Below are 19,060 nucleotides of genomic sequence, written 5' to 3'. Positions count from 1 at the left end.
AGTGCATAATTTCACGAGGAAAACCTTACAGCTCATCCAGTTCCATCCCCTCCTGTCATGGGCAGGGACACCTTCCACTAGCCCAGGTTGCTCCAACCCCATCCTACCTGGCCTTGGACACTGCCAGGGATGCAGGGGCAGCCACAGCTGCTCTGGGCACCCTGTGCCAGGGCTTCACCACCCTCACAGGGAACAATTTCTTCCCAATATCCCATCTAACCGTGGCCTCTGGCAGTGGGAAGCCATTCCCCCTTTTCCTGCCCCTCCAGGACATTGTCCATAGTTCCTCCCCAGCTCTCCTGGAGCCCCTTTAGGCCCTGGAAGAGCCTCTAAGGTCTTCATCTCTTCTCCAGGTGAGCATCCCCACCCCTGCCAGCCTGACTCCAGAGCAGAGGGGCTCCAGCTCTTGGAGCATCTCTGTGGCCTGAAACTATTCTTAGCCTCAAATTCCCAAAACAGTGCTGCATAGTTTTCCCAGCCTCAACAGGCATCATTCCCATCTCTCCCTTTCAGGCCCCTTTCCTAGCATCCTGCTGGCAATAGGAGCAGCTTGTAGTGTGGACAAGCACTGACACCATGAAATTATAAGCATGGCTCAAAACCTAATTAAAATCCAATTCCAGGCCAAACAGGGATATTACATTCATACACAATTATATTCCCCATCACTTTTCTTTCCTGGAGAAATTCATCAGCAGTGCTGGAGCCCACAATCAGCTGGGTGGAATCATGTCTCATCAGCTTCCCTCAGGTACACGGGGTCTTGGCATGGAGGTGTCAGGATGAGGATCTCAGGATAAGGTTTCTGTCTCTGGATGGGTTCTCAACATGATGTCTCACAATGGGGTCTTAGGATGGGGATCTCAGGATGGAGTCTCATGATGGGACTGAGACCCCACGGTCTCAGTCATGGTTTCAGCATGGTTTCAAAACGGGGTCCCAGGATGGGCTCTCATGACGAGGTCTTAGCATCGAGTTTCCCAGTGGGGTCTTGGGATGAGGTTCAGGATGGGATCTCACAATGGGGTCTCGAGATGGGGGTTCAGGATGGGGTCTCACGAGGACGGCTCAGGTTAGGATCTCAGCATGGGGGTTCAGGATGGGCGCTAATGAGGAGGGTTTCCGCCGCCGACCTTCTCAAGATGGCGGCGCCCTTCCCGTGATGGCGGCTCTCGGGGCCGGTCAGGTGCCGCAGGGCGGGAGGGGAATCCTGACACGTGCCGAGCGCGCTCACGTGACCAGAGCAGGCGGTGCTGCGGGGTGGGGCCGCGCCCAGGCCACGCCCCCGAGCCCCGGTGCCCCCGGGGTAGGGACAGCACCGCGGGCACGGCGCTCATTGGGCACCGCGGCGGGGCCCGGCCGCACGGCCCCGCGGGGATTGTTCCTCACAGCGTCGGCTCAGAGCGCCGGGCAGGGAGAGAGCTCATTCTCCGCCTCCCCCGGGGCGGTGCTCCGGTGCCCCCCGCCCCTCACCGACTGCCCAGTCCCGCGGCAGCCGCTCGCACCGTAGCCGCGGCCTGGCCTTGCTTCGCCACGCCCGGTCCCCGCCCCCTGCGCCGGTCACCGGGGGGTTCGCGGTTCCCGCCGGCTCCCGCTGCCCCGCGATGCCGTCTAACAAATCCGTCTCGGACGCGCCCATCGTACAGTTCATCAACTGCCGTATCCTGAGGGACCACCAGCTCCAGAGGTGAGGCGGGGGGCACCGGCGGTACCGGAGTGGCTGGTACCGCGATGTCCGGCGGTACCGGGGCTGTCCGGGGATATCGTGGTGCCCATGGGTACCAAGGCTGCGGGGGTACCAGGGTTGTGGGGGCTCCCGGATGGGCTGTCGACCTGACCTGACACCTGCAGTGCCGAGGCACAGTCGCCAGTTCCCCCTGTGCACCGGCTGTTGGCCTTCACTCCGCCGCGCTCCCACCATCCCATGTCCCCTCTGCCAGGTTTTGGAGGGAGATGCGGCAGGTGTGGTGTACGGTCCCTGTCGTTTTGTCTCTTCTGCCAGCCCCCTGGCGCTTTCGCCATCACCACCACCACCTTTGAGGGGCAGCCCATGAAAATCCCATTCCCGTAAGTTTTGTTGGGTCAGAGCCAGGCAGAGAGGGCTGCTTGCTGCGTCCCGGCTGGAAGAGTGTCTCAGCTGTGTTCTGGCAGATATAACAGAGCAGGAGGTGCTGGTGGGGTCCACTCTTCCCAGGGTCACATCACTGGGGCATGGCCACCTGCTCCACGTGCTGTAGATGGCACCAGAGCTTGGTGTGTGTGACTGTCCCTCCAGGGAGGACCTGTGGGTGCGAGAGGGGAAGATCCTCAACCCAGAGAAACTCTTCTTTGACGAGAAGGGCTCTGCTGATGTCCAGCTGGACTGCAAGGACAGCATCATCGCCCCAGGTTTCATCGATGTCCAGATCAATGGTACAGTGAAGCTACATGCACTCATGGACTGGGGGTGTCCTGGGTTTTTCCATCCCTGACCCCTAGCCCTACTGCAGGTGTCCTTGTCCTGCCCATTACCACGTTTCAGCTGCTCAAGGGAGGTGTGAGTCACCCAACCAATGACAAATAGCAATTCTGCCTGTGGTTGCTGCTGTTGTGTAAGTGATCCCCTTTGGCCAGGTGAGAGTTTCCTCTGAACTCATTTTTATCTATATTTTATCCTGCCCTTGCACTGGCAGGATCCCTGCCCTACCCTTTCCAGGATGTGGCAGGAGAAGGCAAGACTTCCCAAGGGAACAATAACAATTAACTGCAATAGCTCTCTTCAGAAGGAAAAAATGGGCTTGTTCTATGGTAGCTAAAGTTGGAAGTCAGATCCCTTTTCAGCTGGAATCGTCACATTTTGCCCTGCATCAAAATAAAACGGGTGTGCCTGCAAAAAGCTGGGATGCTGTGGGGAAGAGCACTTCAGGGGGCAGCAGTGGTGAGATTTGTACTTGTGGAACCTTGGAATGTAGGACTGGTGGAGCCCTCTGTGTCAGTGCCCTACAAATGGAGCATCTCCCTCCAGTCACACAGTCTTTCTATAGTGTTTCTGGGTGGAACACACTCACTGGGGAAGCTACAATTTCACCTGTTCTGTTTGTGGTACAGGAGGCTTCGGGGTGGACTTCTCTCTGGCTACGGATGACTTCAAATCAGGTATTGACCTGGTCAGTCAGAAAATCCTCTCCCATGGAGTGACCTCTTTCTGTCCCACCCTGGTGACTTCTCCTCCATCTGTGTACCACCAGGTAAGGGGCCTTCTCCTCTCCCATCCACAGGGTGATCAGGGACTGAGCTTGGTATCAGGAGGTGGGTAGGCCAAGACTGGGGTAGCTGCCAGGGCAGAAAAACTGGGCATGAGGAGCTGGACTGTACCCTGGGTTTCTTGCCATCAGCCTTTAGAATGCTGAGACAACCATGTCTCCCAAGCGAGCTCTGCACACCAAGGCTTGGATACAGCTTTTCCTTTGTGGGCTGTGATGGTCCCAAGTGGTCTAGCTACAAATCTCCTTGCGGACCTGATGTTTGGGTCTGATTTGACAGGCTGGGGGGCTGTGTCTGGGTTGCCATGCCTGACAAATTCCTTTCTCTAGGTTCTCCCTCAGATCAGTGTAAGAAATGGTGGAACCCATGGAGCAGGGATCCTGGGTGAGTGGATTCGTTCCTCTGTGGTGCTACACTAGGTGGGCAATTATCTTGTTCACGGTTGAGGTGAAAGAAGTTATAGAGCACAAATAGTGCTGGAACTCTTGGTGCGAGGGATGCACAGGTGCACACAGACCCACCTTGTCCCTCAGGCTGTGCCTGGCCTTTGCTGTGTTCTCTGTCATCGTACACACACTGCTCCAGCCCCTTTGGGGCCCCTGGAGCAATGGCAATGGGGTGGCTTGGCTTGGCCAGTGGCCAGCACTGCATCCTCACTGTGCTGAGTTCACAGTGGCCTGAGCCATGTGTTTTGCTGCACAAAAATGGCAAGAGTGCGACTAGAGCAGAGTAGATACAGCAGGTTTCTTGGTCCTTGTCAGGGGCAGGAAGGGTCATTGTTCTTTGTTCTTGTTTGGACAGGAGCCCACCTGGAAGGGCCGTTCATCAGCAAGGAGAAGAAGGGTGCCCACCCAGAACACTGCCTCCGCACCTTTGAGGCAGGTGCCTTCCAGGACCTGCTTGCCACCTATGGCTCCCTGGACTGTGTCCAGATAGTGACCCTGGCCCCTGAAATGAGGAGGAGCAGTGAGGTGATCCGGGAGCTCACCAAGCGGGGCATCTGTGTCTCCCTGGGTAAGGGCTGGGGGACCCAGGGCTTAGCGGAGCTGTGTCTGCCCCTCTCTTGGGCCTGTGGCATCTCTAACAGTGTCTCAGTGCAACTGGACGGGGTGGGATTCTCTTTTGCCTGGCCTGTATGGAGATGACAGACCTGTCACAAATGAGGACCTCACTTGAAGCTGTCAATCTGTCATGGCAAGGGCCAAAGTTTGTATCAACTGAGAAGCCCCAGCAGTAAACACAAGGTGCTGTGCTAACACAGGGAAGAATAGCAGTCTTAGTTGGAGGTTTGATGATGTGGAAGGGTTCAAACTCTGAAGTTCCACGGCTTTAGGCCTTATGTGACAATGAAATCATTTTCCAAAGGTTATTCTTTGTTTGATAACTGTTTTTCAACTGGAAGTGCTGTAGGAACCTCTCCCTCCTGGCTGGCCTCTGACTTAAAACTGGCTGTGTTTTTCTTTTCCTTTGCTTCACAAGCTCTTCTTTGTCTCAGAACATTGAAGAAGTTTTTTTTTTTAAGGGGGGAAGTTATTCAGTGTGAAATTAAACCTCAAGTGAGAAGGGCATTCATACAGCAGACGATCTCTTATCCCACAGCCACATAAAGAACTCCAGAAAGGCAAGGTTAGCTCACAGAGCTGCTGTCCTCTTGGGGAAACAGAAGATTCTTTCTGGATAGTTTAATTCCCATATGCTTTCCTGGCAAAGTCCCCACTGTTGTGAGGGTATCCTCTGATACCTCTCTACAAAACATTTAAGTATCTGAGGCCAGCAGAAAGGCATGTCATTCGACCAGTCTAAAGACAACATGCTGTGAGCAAGGCAGCGTTTGTGACAGCTGTGATATGAACACTGAAGGAGTTCAGGTGAAACACCCAACCCCAGAGTCCCCTCAGGTCATGGCCAGACACATCTGTGTTGAGGATGCACCTGAGACCTCAGGCCATGGTGGGCATTAGAGCATAGTCCAGTGATGGAGTGTCTTTGCTCCTGTAGGGAGATCAGTGGAGGGATGGGCAGAGGAATCAGGCGTTGGTCTGTGTTCCCAGGTCACTCAGTGGCTAATCTGTCCCAGGCTGAAGAGGCTGTGCAGCACGGAGCAACCTTCATCACTCACCTCTTCAATGCCATGCTGCCGGTGAGTCCCCAGGGGCACCTGCCCTGCTCCAGGGATGCTTATGGCCTTTCTCTCCTGCTCCCAATGGGTCTGTGTTCTCCCAGCTGGTTTTGTACCATGCTTTGCAATGAGGTTTTGGCACTGAACCTCTGGCTTCACATTCCTACTGCTGGATCTGAAAGATTCAAGGCTGTAGCAGACTCTTAAAGTTCATCACTGAGAAGGACTTGGAAGTGTTGGTGGGTGAGAGCTGGACATGCCCTTGCTGTGTGCACCCAGACGCCTCCTGTGTGTGTGCAGCAAGGAAGGGGGGATTCTGTCCCACTCAGGTGAGACCTCACCTGCAGAGCTGCCTCCAGCCCTGGGACCAACATCAGAAGGATGTGGTCAGGAGTATATATAGGTCAGGAGTGAGTATAGAGGCCACAGAGATGCTCCAAGAGCTGAAGCCCCTCTGCTCTGTAGCCAGGCTATCAGAGCTGGAGGTGTTCACCTGGAGAAGAGAAGGCTCCAGAGAGACCTCAGAGCCCCTTCCAGTGCCTAAAGGGGCTCCAGGAGAGCTGGGGAAAAGGCTTTAGACAAGGACCTGAAGTGGCAGGACAAGGAAGAATGTCTTCCCACTGCCAGAGGGCAAGGTTAGATGGAATATTGGAAAGAAATTATTGGCTGTGAGGGTACTGAGACTCTGACACAGCTTGCCCAGAGAAGCTGTGGCTGTCCAGTTCCTGGAAGCATTCAAGGTCAGTTTGGATGGGGCTTGGAGCACCCTGGGATAGTGGAAGGTGTTGCTGCCCATGGCAGGTATTGAACAAGATAAGCTTTATGCTCCCTTCCAACTCAAACCATCCTGTGATTCTGTGATTCAAAGCAATGCCCAGGTTTTCCTGGTAAAATGCCAGGCACTGTGTGATAGAGATGGCAGCTGCATCCCCTGAAGGGAAGTCTCAGCCAGTGCATCCTGGTAATCCTTCACAGCTTGTCTCCTCTCTCCCCTCGAACAGTTCCACCACCGTGACCCTGGCATTGTGGGGCTGCTGACAAGTGACAAGATTCCTGCTGGGCGGAGGGTCTTCTATGGCATGATTTCTGATGGCATTCACACCAACCCTGCTGCCCTGCGCATCGCCCACCGAGCCCACCCCAAAGGTGAGCCCTGGCAGTCCCTACAGTGTCACCAGCCACTCCAAGTCATCTAACAGATGACATTCGTGTTGCCTTTGCTGTCTGGAAGGTCAAAGCCACATGTGCTCATCCCTCAGTCCTCTTGCTTTGGTGGGATGTGGCTGGAGACACATGGTCCCTCTCTGGAAGGGTCAGCAGGGCACAGTGCTTGGAGCTGCAGCAAAATCAGCTGCAGTGTTGACAGGGCCCCTTTCCTTGCGTTCTGCAGGGCTGGTGCTAGTGACAGATGCAATCGCTGGCATGGGGCTGGCACCGGGTCGGCACACGCTGGGTCAGCAGGTGGTCGAGATCGATGGGCTGAACACCTACATCGCAGGTAAGTGCAGTCCCTCTTGCTGCAGAGCTGGGGACAATGCTGCCATTGGCACCCTTCCTGAGGAGCTGAGCACACCTTGGTATCTTTGGCGGTGTGTGGCAGCGTTTGTGCCACCCTGTTGGGTTTTGATGCCTGATGGATCTGTAGTGACTTGGCCTTGGGGATAATGAAACTCGTGGTAAAGAGGAGAAGTGTGCCACCCTCATAGAGGAATCTGTCCAGTTGTAGTTGTCTGCAACACATTTGAAAGCCTCATTGCCCAGTGTCAAGGGTGCCAGAGGTCCATGGCATCAGTAAGGACAGAGACATCTTAGAGATACTTATTGTCCCTTTTCTTTATTATAACACTACCACATCTTGCTAGCTAAATTCCCTAAGTTTCAAATTCCCAAGTAGATGAAGACTGAAAAGGTATTTCAGAGAAAGAATATTCCTTTCTCCATTACCTTCCTCTGGCAGTAGATGCCTGCATTGTGAGCTGGTTTCACCCAGTTCATCTGGTGTGATAGTGGAGCTGGGAGTAACACCCATGTACTCCAGCAGGAAGTGGCTACAGGCACTTCAGCTTGCTCCTCCTACCACCCAAGACTTCTGCACTTCTGGTCCCATTATGCTTCCTTAGCCCTCTGCTTCTTGCTGTGAGATACGGGCACTGCTCAGTGCCATCCTGTTTCTCTCCCAGGCACAAAGACCCTGAGTGGCAGTGTGGCAACCATGGACACGTGTGTGCGACACTTCCAAGAAGCCACGGGTAAGAGAGCCTTGTCCACAAGCTGCTGCTCCCTATGTTGACACAGGAGGAGGTCTTGCTTTTGCCAGATGTGTACATTCCACCAGGAAAATTCCCTCTCACCTGAGACATGGCAAGGGCTGGGATCAGTGCCCTCAGATGAGCCCCTTTTTGAGGGGAAGTTTCATTTTAATCCATAGAACTAATGAGAAGTGAACTCACCTGCTTCTTCCTCACAAAAGTGAATGGTTTTCCCTTCTCCGTACCCTAGGTATTCAGTTTTTCTATACCTGCTCTGTCCTGTAGGAGTATTTCCCTTCCCAGCTCCAGCTGGCTGTGCTGAGGGTGTTCCAACTTGGGTCCGTCAACTGCCTGGCTGACATGTCCAGGGGGATTTGGGCTGCTCTGACAGTGGGACTCTGGCTGCCCTAACGTCTCCCCAATTCTCTGTCCAAGGATGCTCAGTAGAGACTGCGTTGGAGGCGGCGTCTCTGCATCCTGCTCAGCTCCTGGGGATTGAACATAAAAAGGGAACCCTGAATTATGACTCCGATGCAGGTACTGGTATGGGCACAGTACGTACTGGTGTGGGCACGGCACATACTGGTAAGGAGACAATGGTGTCAGGGCTTGCAAGTGCTGAAGCAAAGCAGGGGCTGCTGTAAGCACATGCTCATCCCCTGTTTCAGTGGGAGCTGCAGGGAGACTTGCTCCACCTAGGATATGCTCTGGGCTTTTGCTCCAGTGTTTTTTCCCTTGGATGCTGGTGGTGTTTGGGAAACCCTTTGGAGTGTCCCCCACGTCTCAGCCGAGCAGTAAGCAGAGCTGCTGTTGCAGCTGAGGCACTGCAGTGCCATCCTGGGGTGGGGAGAAGCCCTTCCCCACTGAGCTCAGCTCTCCCCAGCCAGCTCCAGCAGCTCCATTCTGACAGCTGCTTTCTTTCTCTCCTGTCCAACACAGATTTCCTAATGCTGAATGACAGCCTGTATGTGCAAGCCACGTACATCGCGGGCGAGGAAGTCTGGCGACAGGATGTGTCGGGCATGTGACACTGGGCTGTCCCAGTGCCCTCCAAGGCTCCCTGGCACTGTGGATAGCAGCTCTGGCAACCACACCACTTCTCTCTTTTGGTTTTTCTTTTTCCCAATTCCTTCCTGCAACTCCCTTAAAGGAGCCTCATACCAAAGAGCTGCATTTTCCAGCTTCCAGTTACAGCCATGCCTGCCACAAATTTGTTGATGCTCAGTTGGTGGCATGGGGAAAGAAGGCAGCTCTGTGCTGGCAAGGAATGCCAGTCCTGGAGTGACCTACAGGATTGCACAGCTGTCCTGCCCCCAGACAGGTGCTCCTGTCACCATCTGACAGCAGTGAGGAACTATCCCAGCTTTTGCATGGTTTATGCAGCACACACTAACATGCTCTGCATCTGAGGCAGACTCAAGCCATTCCCATTCCTCTGCCTGCTGTTTGTTTCACTCCCAGGCAGCCATGACTTGTTAGACATCAGCTTTCACCAGCTCAACTCGCAGCTCTTCCTGTGACAAGGTTTCTGTTGTTTCAGCAGAAGCTGAGGATCACATTTGGATCTCCCGACAGCCCTTCTGTCGTGTGTCCCCAGAGCAAGGCTGTCACAGCTCACTGGCTCGGTGCCCTTGTGGGGCTGAATCCTCAGGGCAGAGATCAAACCCAGGAATACTAAGGCATTGCTGGTCCTTTGTGCCTTTTCCCTGCATGGACAGTGAGTCCACAGAGCTGGAGGTATGAACAACATCCTGCCACATAAAACAATGTTCCTTTCACTCTTTGCTTTGTCTGGATGGGTTCTGCAGACTCTGTGGCAGCCATACCAAGAAGAGCCTTTGCATCATCTGATGGGTTTGTGCATTCCTCAGGCCATGAGTGGGGAACTTTTGCTTTAGGGGATGCATCCAGACTGGTGGTGGTAGGCTCACGAGCCCTCAGTCCAGCTCAGGCACTGAGGGAGAAGAAAACTGCGGTGAGATTCTGGACTTTCAAGACAGATACGATAGCTCACTATTTTCTCCTTATCTTCTCCAATACTTGACTGCCAGATTTTTTCCTGACTCTTGGACACTTGTATGCGAGGCCTGATGCTGATTTCGACCCTACTCAACCTCTTAGAATAAGCCTCAAGATAAAGTCTGAAGACAACCTTGAATAAAGCTTAAACCACTAAGGTGGTTTTTGTAGTAAGGGGAAGGCTCAGACAACGGCTGTCTCAGCAAGGGTGGAGATTGTAAGGCAGACAAAAGTCTGGTTGGGATTGGCAGAAATGTACCGATTTTTCCAATATCATTTTATAATCAACATTTGGAAGTGCTTTCCCAGCACTCTAGAGCCCTTCCGTAAGCCTTGGAGAATTCCTAACATCAGCTGCCAATGTCAAAAGAAATTAAAACCTCCGTGGTTTGAAGCATTTGAGAGACACCAAACCCTGTGCTGTGCTGCGCTGTGCTGCGCTGTGCCGCTGCAGTACTGACCTCGTGGGGATCTTATGGCTGTTGTTGGAAACAATCCAAGGGGGGGAAAATGCCCATGAAACAAGGTGTCTAACTTTTTATTTACAACATTAAATAATCAAAAGGAAATCTAAAACAGAAATGGGTTTACACAGTATACCTGTAGATGTGTATTAACCTTTTTTGTCTGCCCACGGTGGTGCGTGCTGGCATGGCCTGTGGCAGGCTGACGTGAGGGGCCAGGGCTGGTGTGGGTGCCCCTGCCTGCGGGGATTTGGCCCAAGGAAGGCGGCACAACCAGATACCCGCGGCCCGGCACACGAGTCCGGCAGGTCCCCGTGGGGCTCACGCGAGCAGGAGGGAGGCGCAGATGCGCTGCCAAGGGGGGCGCTGGGGTCTCCGCCTCGGCGGGCCCGGGCGGAACGGCGGCGCGGCCGCAGCGCTGAGGGCGGCGCCACCGGCCCGGCCCGCCCACCCTGAGCCCGCGGCCGGCGGCGGGGGAGGCCTGCGGGGGGTGCAGGGGTGCTCCGAGAGGGCTCCGCGGACGCCCCCAGCGGGGCCCGAGCTCCAGTTGGCGGTGCCGGCCCGGCCTGGGAGGGGCTGGTCCCGGAGGCCACACGAGGCCCGTAACCGGAGGTGGGTGGTGCCGCTTCCTGCGGCGGCGGCGCGGGGAGCCCGGCATGGAACGGGTAAGCGCCTACTGCTCGGCCGCTCGGCCTGCGCCAGGCCCATGTCCCGCAGGTTCTCCTTAACAGCCTTCCCAGCTCTGGTACCTTTCCCAGTCCTTGCTCATCTCCTTATCCTGATTCTTTTCGTTCCCAGTGTTTAGTGTGCCTTGTCCCCAGGCGAGCTGCAAACCTTAACTTCCATCTTCTTAGCAGGAGGCAGGCAGCGTAGAAGTACAGCACATGGGGTCTCAAGGACTTGTGTTTAGCCTAAAGATAAATTCTGCGTGTTGCCAGAGCTGTGCTAAAGGGAAATTTCCTGCTGTGGAGGCATTATAAGATTGCCTAAGCTTCAGGGAAAATGAACAGTCTTCCATTAAAAAGGGACAAATGGAGAAAAAGATGGAAAAAAAATCTGTGGGAAGTCCTGGCTTGCCAGGAGTGGTAGGGTTTCCTGCTAGTAAGAGCTGTAATTTTTGTAATGCAGGGGGCTCATTTGGTGCTCCTCGCACAGGACGCGTCCCCGTGCTGTGTTGATTTAGGTATAAATGAACGGTTACACAGCACACCTCCAGTGTGAAGCCAGGTCGGATCTCCTGTGAGAGGAGAGAAAGCCTCAGAAAATTCAGTTTTGGAATCAGTTTTGGAGGTGAGAGATTTGTACTTTTAAACATTCTGCCTTCCCCATATGATGTCCAAGGTTCCCCAAGGTATGTTCCAGGAGGAGCTGGAGTGGTGCATTTTGCAGCTGGAGGCAGATCTCCACCTCTCTCCACACCCCAGACTGGGTATGTTCCTCTTTCCCAGCCCACACCCCCCATATTATGGCCTTGGCTGTGATTTAGCAGATCTGAGTGTTTTTCTGTTTATTCTCTCCTTTATGTTCCCTATTCTTGTGTTATTTGGGATTTGTTCTAAGCACAGAACAACATGAAGCTTTGGCCTTTAAGGACTGCATTTCTGGAAGCAGTTTTATCTTTCATTCATTTAGTGTTTGTTTTCCCTGTTTTTTTGTATTCTTTGTTATGTTCTGTTTTTCCCATAAATTGGCTTGTTTGGTTCTGCTGCAGCTCTGCCTTTGTTTTCCAACTTAAGGAAATACTGTGACGTGTGTCTGGCCCTTACACATCAGTCAGTTTATTTTTGTGAAGCTTGTTCCAGGGAAAAATTACATGGAAGATAAAATTCTATAAGGTCATAGTTTGATCTCAGTCCAATTTGTGGAGCTGCAGACACTCGTTCTGCTGCTGGTCAGTACCTAATCTTGGGAGAGGACTGTGAACCCTGCCTAAGGGGCTCAGGTGTGTGTTTGCTGGTGCACTTGAGAATAGAGCTGTGACTGATAGGTGCCCACACCTTGTGCTTGAGCATCAGGCTCCAAGAAGAGTTAAGGCTGAGAGGGTTGTGATTGTTCAGCCTGGAAAAGAGAAGGCTCCAGAGAGACCTCAGAGCCCCTTCCAGTACCTACAAGGGCTCCAGGAGAGCTGGAGATGGTCTTGGGGCAAGAGCCTGGAGTGATGGGACAAGGGGGAATAGCTTTCTACTGACAGAGATTATGCTTAGGTCAGATACTAGGAAGGAACTGTTCCCTGTGAGGGTGGTGAGGCCCTGGCACAGGGTGCCCAGAGAAGCTGTGGCTGCTCCTGCGTCCCTGGAAGGGTCCAAGGCCAGGTTGGAGAGGGCTTGGAGCAACCTGGGACAGTGGAAGGTGTCCCTGCCCATGGCAGGGGTGGATGAGCTTTTTTCTGCCCAAGCTATTCTGTGATCACACCATTTTGTTACACATGTCCTGTGCTGGTCCTCAGTGCCCAGCAGCAGGGAAGGCAGCTCCTGGAGAGGAGGCAGGAGCTGACCACAGGAACTGGGCAGCAGAAGCAGTGCCCTGGCCAGAAAAGGGCCCTTTTGCACAGTACATGAGCCAGGAGAGCTGAGCACTGCTATTGGTGGTACCTAGGCTCTGCCTGGAGTCCCAGTCACTGGAGAAGTCTGATGAGGAGGCAGATCCAAGCTGTAGCCAGGAATTCAGAGTCTGAATCAATGAGTTATTTGGCTGTAGCACTGTATTCATGAGGTACTCAGCTTAGAGTAACACCCAGGTGAGGGAAGGTAGCAGCTCCCTGGAGCTTTCTCTGCCTCTTGTTGTGTAACTGGTCTGGATTGGAGCTAGCCAAACCCCTTGAAATAAAGGTACATGTGCTCAGGACCCTGACCCAGATGCTGTGAAGATACATCCCACTACTGTCCCACCACAGTCGGGGGTGCATCAGGCCCAGCATCACTGGCCGAGGTAGGGAGGGGATTGTCCCGCTCTGCTCTGCTCTGCCCTGGGGGGTGCTGGGGCACCACAGTATCAGAAGGATCTAAACTGTTAGACTGTCCAAGGGTGGGACATGAGGATGGGGAGGGATCTTGAGGGGAAGTCATAGGAGGAGCAGCTGAGGGCACTTGGTTTGTTCAGCTGAAGAAGAGGAGATGGAGCACAGAGCTCACTGGGGCTGCAGCTCCTCCCGAAGGGCAGCTCTGATCTCTGCTTTCTGTGACCAGGGACAGGACCTGAGGGAATTGCTGGAGCTATATTAGGGAGTGATTATTAGGCTGGATGTCAGGGAAAGGTTCTTTCCCCCAGAGGGTGGTCGGCCGCTGCAGCCAGGAGAGGTGTGATGTTCCCATTCCACAGTACTACTCTCGAGTTGTTCTGTAGCTTAAAATAAATTAAACACTCCAAGACTATATTTAGCGATTCCAAATGGAGATCTTGGGGACCACTGTCACAGAACAACCCCGGTTTTTAGAGAAATTATTCTAACAAAAAAGCTTGTTTGTAAGAGTTTGTAAGAGAGTCAAGCAAGAGTGCTGCTTTTCAGGGTATGCTCTCTACTCAGATTTTTTCCAGTTTTCCAGAGAGGAGACACTGAGCTAGGTTTTGGGATTTGTCTTCACCTTGAGAGAAAGATTGCTAAGCCCTCTGTAGCTTCTGTGCATTAGCAGTGCACTTACTGCAGTGTAAGAGTCCGACTGTATGTAATAAGCAGTTAAGATTTTTTTTCCCTCTGTAGGAACATCTCACAGTATTTGAGCTTCTAGAAGCACTTGGAGTTCGCTTTCAATTGAATGCTAGTTATGGATTAGTCAGAGGGGGTATGAACACAGAGTACATTCAGAGAAGAGTCAGTCATCAGCATCCCACAGTGTGGATTTTAAGGCCCACCATAAACTGTTTCTTGTCTCTCTTGGTGTTTTCTGAGTGCAGCAGAAGAGACCTGACACATTTTCAAGGTCCTGTGCTCCCTGGAGACTCCTCTTGCAGAGACGCAACAAGTGATGAACAATATCTTTGGGGATTGGCATCTCAAGATGGATGAGGATCAGAAGAACATGACAAAAGGTGAGCTTGAGCTGTCCCTCGGGGATGGTGAGATTTGGTTCTTTTCTGTAGATTTCTTAGGTTGCAGCATTAATTGAGTCACACTTCTGAGCAGTGCCTTAGAGTGGAAGCTGCAGTGACATCTCTGTGGTAGGAAACTGGTGCATTGAGAACACCAGTATTGAAACAATATTCTTTGTCTTTTCTAGGCATGAACCCTGATGTTGTAGAAGTACAGCCAAGCAAGGGGCAGGCTGCAGATGGTGTGAAACAGTCTCACCGAACCCCTGAGGCAAAGCCAGAGTTGTTTACATCATCTGGCAGCAGCTTCCAATTTGATTTTACACTTTCCAAGACCGACCCAGAAGCTGACCCTGGTGACAGTGGTGCTGAGCAGGTAGAAAACAATGTCAGAGCCACCAAGCAGGAGAACTGGAATGGAGCCTTGAGGTTTGCTGCCTCTGGACAAGAACCCAAGTTTGTTTTCAACTTTGCCATCCCAGATGAAGACTGTCCTCATCTTCAGTTACTTCCAGCAAGCCAACATACAGACCACACAGCAGATCCTTCACTGCCTGCTGAATCAGCAGCTCTGCCACAGGCTGCAGCCTTGCAGAAGCCTGAGGTGACTCAGTTGACAGGGAATGCACCCAAAGAGGCTAGAAGCCATGTCACATCAAAGATCCCCCAAACAGAGACAGCCCCTGGAGATGAGGCAGTGATAGAGAAATCAACAGGAGGTGGAGCTGCTGAGAAGAAGAAAAAGAAGAAACAAAAACCACCTGTCAGTAAGAACAAAACAGAAGAAACTGAGACCAGCAGGAAGGCAAAGGCAGAAGCTAACAGCTGTCAAAATACAGCTACTTCCCATCAGGATGAGAAGACCTCTCAGGTAGTTAAATACTGATGGGATACCATAATTTATAAAGCTTTGAGCTAAAGAGACATTTTATCTCTTTACACAGATGAACAATTAACATACTGCCTTGAGATGGAAGCTGAAAGGCCATGCTTGCTGCTTACAGGCTCCAGCAGCTGTCTGCTTTCTCTGCTACACAGCTGAGGAACCTGACCAGTGAAAAGGAAGTTAATGGTCCTTCAGATTTGTGCTGAAAGATTTAATGTTTAGGCTTGTGACAGCTAATTCTGGGGAGCTGGATGCCATGTTTTCTTAAGAAAATAAAAATAAGAAAGGGAGGTAACTGTCTTCAGTTGGTGCTAAGCTGGTGCCTGTGGGTGCTGAGCCATGCCCTGTAGCTCTGATGTGCATGTTGCAGGATGAGTTGCTTTCATAGTGCAAGGAGCAAAGCCAAGGCACAGAACTGCCACCAGGTGTAGCCAAGGGCCTGTGGTAAAGCTTAAGGGTGCTTCTGAGAAGGTTCCTCTGTAGACCATGACCCAGAAATCAACTGAAGTTGCAAGTTATGCGTAAACACAACATTAAGGCACACCCTGAGGTTTTCTGTTCTGCTAAGGTCGGTGTCTTTATTTTATTTTACTTTCCAGCACTGGTGTAGGTGTCATTAACAAACAGTGCCACCTGATCAATACTGTAATACAGGATTGCACAAAATCTTCCTTTTCATAATATTTTACAAGGAAATGGTGCTGAGTGTTCACCTACCTATGGAACCTTCCCATCCGAAGATCTGCTTCACCTGCAGTCCTACCAATAAACACTGCTGAGCACCAGAGACACAGGAAGAGTTGAAGGTTAGATAAAGTCCTTCCAGTCCTTTGGAAGGACACTGTTGTAGGTAAAGGAGACAGTGTGAGGGCATTTGTATTTACATGTACATAACAGTTAAGAATTGCTTCAGTCCCAGGGTGCAGCCTTGTTTCCCTGTCCCACTGCTGAGTTAGCCAGCTGGCTTTGCTCTATGGGGCTTGGCTTCCTCCATCTCCATGTGCTTCATCTTCTTTCTCATGCATTTCTGGCTGAGCAAGCACAGAGGAGCTGAGAAGAAAGACAGCTTCTCTTTTTATCTTTCTTTTGTTTGCTTTTTTTGATTTTGTGCGGGTTTGAGGATAGGGGTTTTTTATTGTTAATGTTTATTTTTTCCGTCTGTAAGTTTATTTGACAGCTGAACAACTTTCCAGAAAACAGCATCTTCTGAATGGCAACCACATATTAAATCTATCTAATAGACACAGTGAGTTGCAACTAAACATTCGCACAATGCTTTTAGTTTATCTGATGAAAAACACTAGAGGTAAAATGTCATGAAGTCTATAAAGTGATCACCAGAACATGATATTTGGAATAGTCCTGACTTTACAGAGTTCCCTTTCATCCTCTGTAGCAACTGCTGCTGTAATTTTTGGATGACTTATTTCCTCTTGCTAACTGTGCCTATGTTGATAGCAGTCAGATGAGCAGCTGTGGAAAGAGGTGGACTGGTGTGTAAACCAGCTGGAACTCGGCTTGAAGACACAGAAACCCACTCCAAAGCAGGGTAAGCACTGAAGTGAAAAAGAGCATTCTCATGGGAGAAATATTGGCAGGAATGCAGGGCAGAGCCAGCAGGGAGCTTTAACCTGTGTGTTGTTTCTCCTGTGCTGCAGCTGAGGAAGCTCTCAGGGCAATCAGGACACTGCGCAGTGACAAGGCTCCACTGGTGAAGAAGCGTCAGCTCATGAGAGCCATGTTTGGAGACTACAGGAAGAAGATGCAGGAGGAGCTGTGCAGAGAGCTGAAGCTTATGGAAACAGGTAGGAGAACTTTGCATGGTGAGGAGGAGAAGAAAGTGGTTCAGTCTTGCCCTATGCCTTGCAGACTTGGGCCTCACAATATGACATGACTGAACATCTCTTATTTTTTCTCCCCTCTTTAAGCTGCAAAATCTGCCAGGGTTGTGGAGGTGAAGGGAAGCAAGAAGAATGGCCAGTTCATCCGGAAGTGCTTGGGAGCTTGCAGGAAAAGCCAAGGTTCAGCAGAATCCCCATCAGAGTCACACAGGACACTTAACACAGGCTTATTCAATTTCACAACTCCCCAAGAATTTCGCTTTAATTTCTTCTAGAAAAGTCACTTTAACTAAAACTGTGCCAGATCTCCTGTAAACTGAAGAACGGTGGAAAGATGCTGTGCAGTAGGAAATGTCATGCATGAATCTCTGGATCCTCTTCCAGGGTGCCTTATCTAGAAGTTTAAACCAGCTCTGCCTGCTATGCATATGACCTCAAAACTCAGCCTACATAAGTACTCCTCTATGCTCACACTGGAGAAAGGTATCTTTGCACCTTGGGTCAGCAGTATGGAAGGATCTGCTTTCTTTCCTGTAGAATTGACATTAACTGTAGAATCTGTCTTTTATACCATGAGATTTTCCCTTTCTGCCATTGCTTTTAAATAGAGCAGAGCCATTCTAGCAGCTGAGGTGGCAATGCATACAGCAGGGAATGGTTTGGAATCAAGATCCAGCAGTGGATAGCTGGGTGCTTCCACTCCCTGAGTCTGTGTGAATGCAGCTTCTGGCATCCAGCAAATACCAGCAGTGTGTCATCCTTGACATGGAGGAGCACAAGCTCGGGGTCTTTGGGGGAAAGGGAGTTAGAACCATTTTTGCTCATTCATCTCTTTCATTAACAGGTACAGACCTAGAATAAAACTGCACATTATGATTTAATCTAGTCTAGGGATGTAAGGACAGTTGTTTCCAGGAAAACAGAGATTTTTTTTCTTGCTGAAACCAGGTTCTGGACAGCTAGGAAGGATGCACAATCAGCTCTTAAATAAAGTTTATTGTATAACTAGCTTAGTTACAAATACCAGTGTCTCAGAGAGAAAATTAGCTGCATGCCAGCCTTGGGTGGTGGTAAAATCAATTGTCACAGCCTAAAGACTCGTCCATTTGATTTGTATTAAATTTTGCCTTTTTGAATACGTATCCAGTCAATACTGCTTGAGTCACTGAACCCATCTCTAAGTTCAGGCAGAAAATCTTCCCACCAAGCCTAAAAAATGCTGAAGGAGGAGGAGTGCTATGAAAAGCTACATGGTATCAGGTATACCTAGGTAGCAGTTATTTCCTCCCTTTTATAGTGCGTCAGCCAGTGTGAAAAGTGAAAAATTGGAGTGTAGGCAGATTCCAGGGAGTGCTGGGAGAGATGGTGAAAAATATTGGCTCTGAAAGACTAAAAATTTGATCTTGGCTCTAAAAAAAATTTTATTACTAAGCTCTAATGCAGGCAGTTGCATCTTGCGAGCCTTTTTTTTTCTTTTAAATTCTAAATATTTTAAAAGAATAGTGTAAAGAATTCCTCTCTGGGCATAGGTGAAACTGAACCTGGATAACATATATGATGAGGAGAAGCATGGAGAAATTAGTTGGTCTTTTAAAGTCAATAGGTGAAAACTGGAAATCAGGGTTGGCATATTTTATTTGCCAAGGAGCACAGCTGTTACTTTGGATGTAAAGAACAATCTTAGACAGTATTTTTTTTATTTCCAGGATTTTACATTAAACATACAAAAGCTGTGTCCTTGTCACACTTTTCATGTTTTCATGCCATTTACTGAGATTCAAGAGCATCATCTACATGACCTTGGAGCTACAGCTGTTTGCTTCCCTGGCTGATTATGCAGGAGATGTCTGGGAAATAGTTTTTTTTTTTCTCGACATGTCTCAGGTAAAGCTAGATCTGCTAAAATAATATAAAATCCTTGCTGCAGAAGTATTCTGGAAAACATTCTTATGGGGTTTTTCTTTTCTTCTGTTAGAGCTGGGATTAAATGCTCAAGAGACGGTGTTCATGTTCGGACTCAGATGTTTATTAATTCTTATCTATAGTACGGTCTCACAAGCTGTGAGTTCTAGCCAACAAAGTAGAAAATGGCTCTGTATATCTTTTTACAAGGTCTTTTAAGCACAAACTGTCGAATATGAAATGACACCTAAATTGTTTTTACTCTTAACCCAATAACCAACCAGCTGTGGTCCACAATGCAGATTTTTGTA

General features: G+C 50.6%; 1 protein-coding gene across 7 annotated transcripts; it reads left to right on the top strand.

Annotated features, from left to right (window-relative positions):
* The first annotated feature begins 1,059 nt into the window (after window positions 1-1,059).
* Window positions 1,060-18,851, top strand: AMDHD2 (amidohydrolase domain containing 2). 7 transcript variants are annotated; one of them, XM_063414827.1, is made up of 18 exons: window positions 1,060-1,687; window positions 2,276-2,412; window positions 3,088-3,227; window positions 3,573-3,627; window positions 4,045-4,257; window positions 5,295-5,383; window positions 6,364-6,508; window positions 6,753-6,860; window positions 7,543-7,611; window positions 8,047-8,148; window positions 8,280-8,405; window positions 8,551-10,759; window positions 11,436-11,523; window positions 13,986-14,120; window positions 14,309-14,991; window positions 16,465-16,555; window positions 16,665-16,811; window positions 16,935-18,851. In XM_063414827.1, exons 1-12 carry the CDS (start codon window positions 1,605-1,607, stop codon window positions 8,637-8,639), a joined length of 1,356 nt encoding a protein of 451 aa, XP_063270897.1. In that variant the 5' UTR covers window positions 1,060-1,604; the 3' UTR covers window positions 8,640-10,759; window positions 11,436-11,523; window positions 13,986-14,120; window positions 14,309-14,991; window positions 16,465-16,555; window positions 16,665-16,811; window positions 16,935-18,851. The 7 variants fall into 7 exon arrangements, with proteins under 7 accessions (XP_063270897.1, XP_063270899.1, XP_063270898.1 ...); XM_063414829.1 differs by lacking the exon at window positions 11,436-11,523 and having other exon boundaries at window positions 8,551-10,706; XM_063414828.1 differs by lacking the exon at window positions 11,436-11,523 and having other exon boundaries at window positions 16,468-16,555.
* The last annotated feature ends 209 nt before the right edge of the window (window positions 18,852-19,060 follow it).

The sequence above is a fragment of the Prinia subflava genome, chromosome 17 (genome assembly GCF_021018805.1).
Source record: "Prinia subflava isolate CZ2003 ecotype Zambia chromosome 17, Cam_Psub_1.2, whole genome shotgun sequence".
Lineage (NCBI taxonomy): Eukaryota > Metazoa > Chordata > Aves > Passeriformes > Cisticolidae > Prinia > Prinia subflava.
The sequence above is the reverse complement of the archived record's forward strand: the minus strand, read 5'-3'. Positions and strand labels throughout refer to the sequence as shown.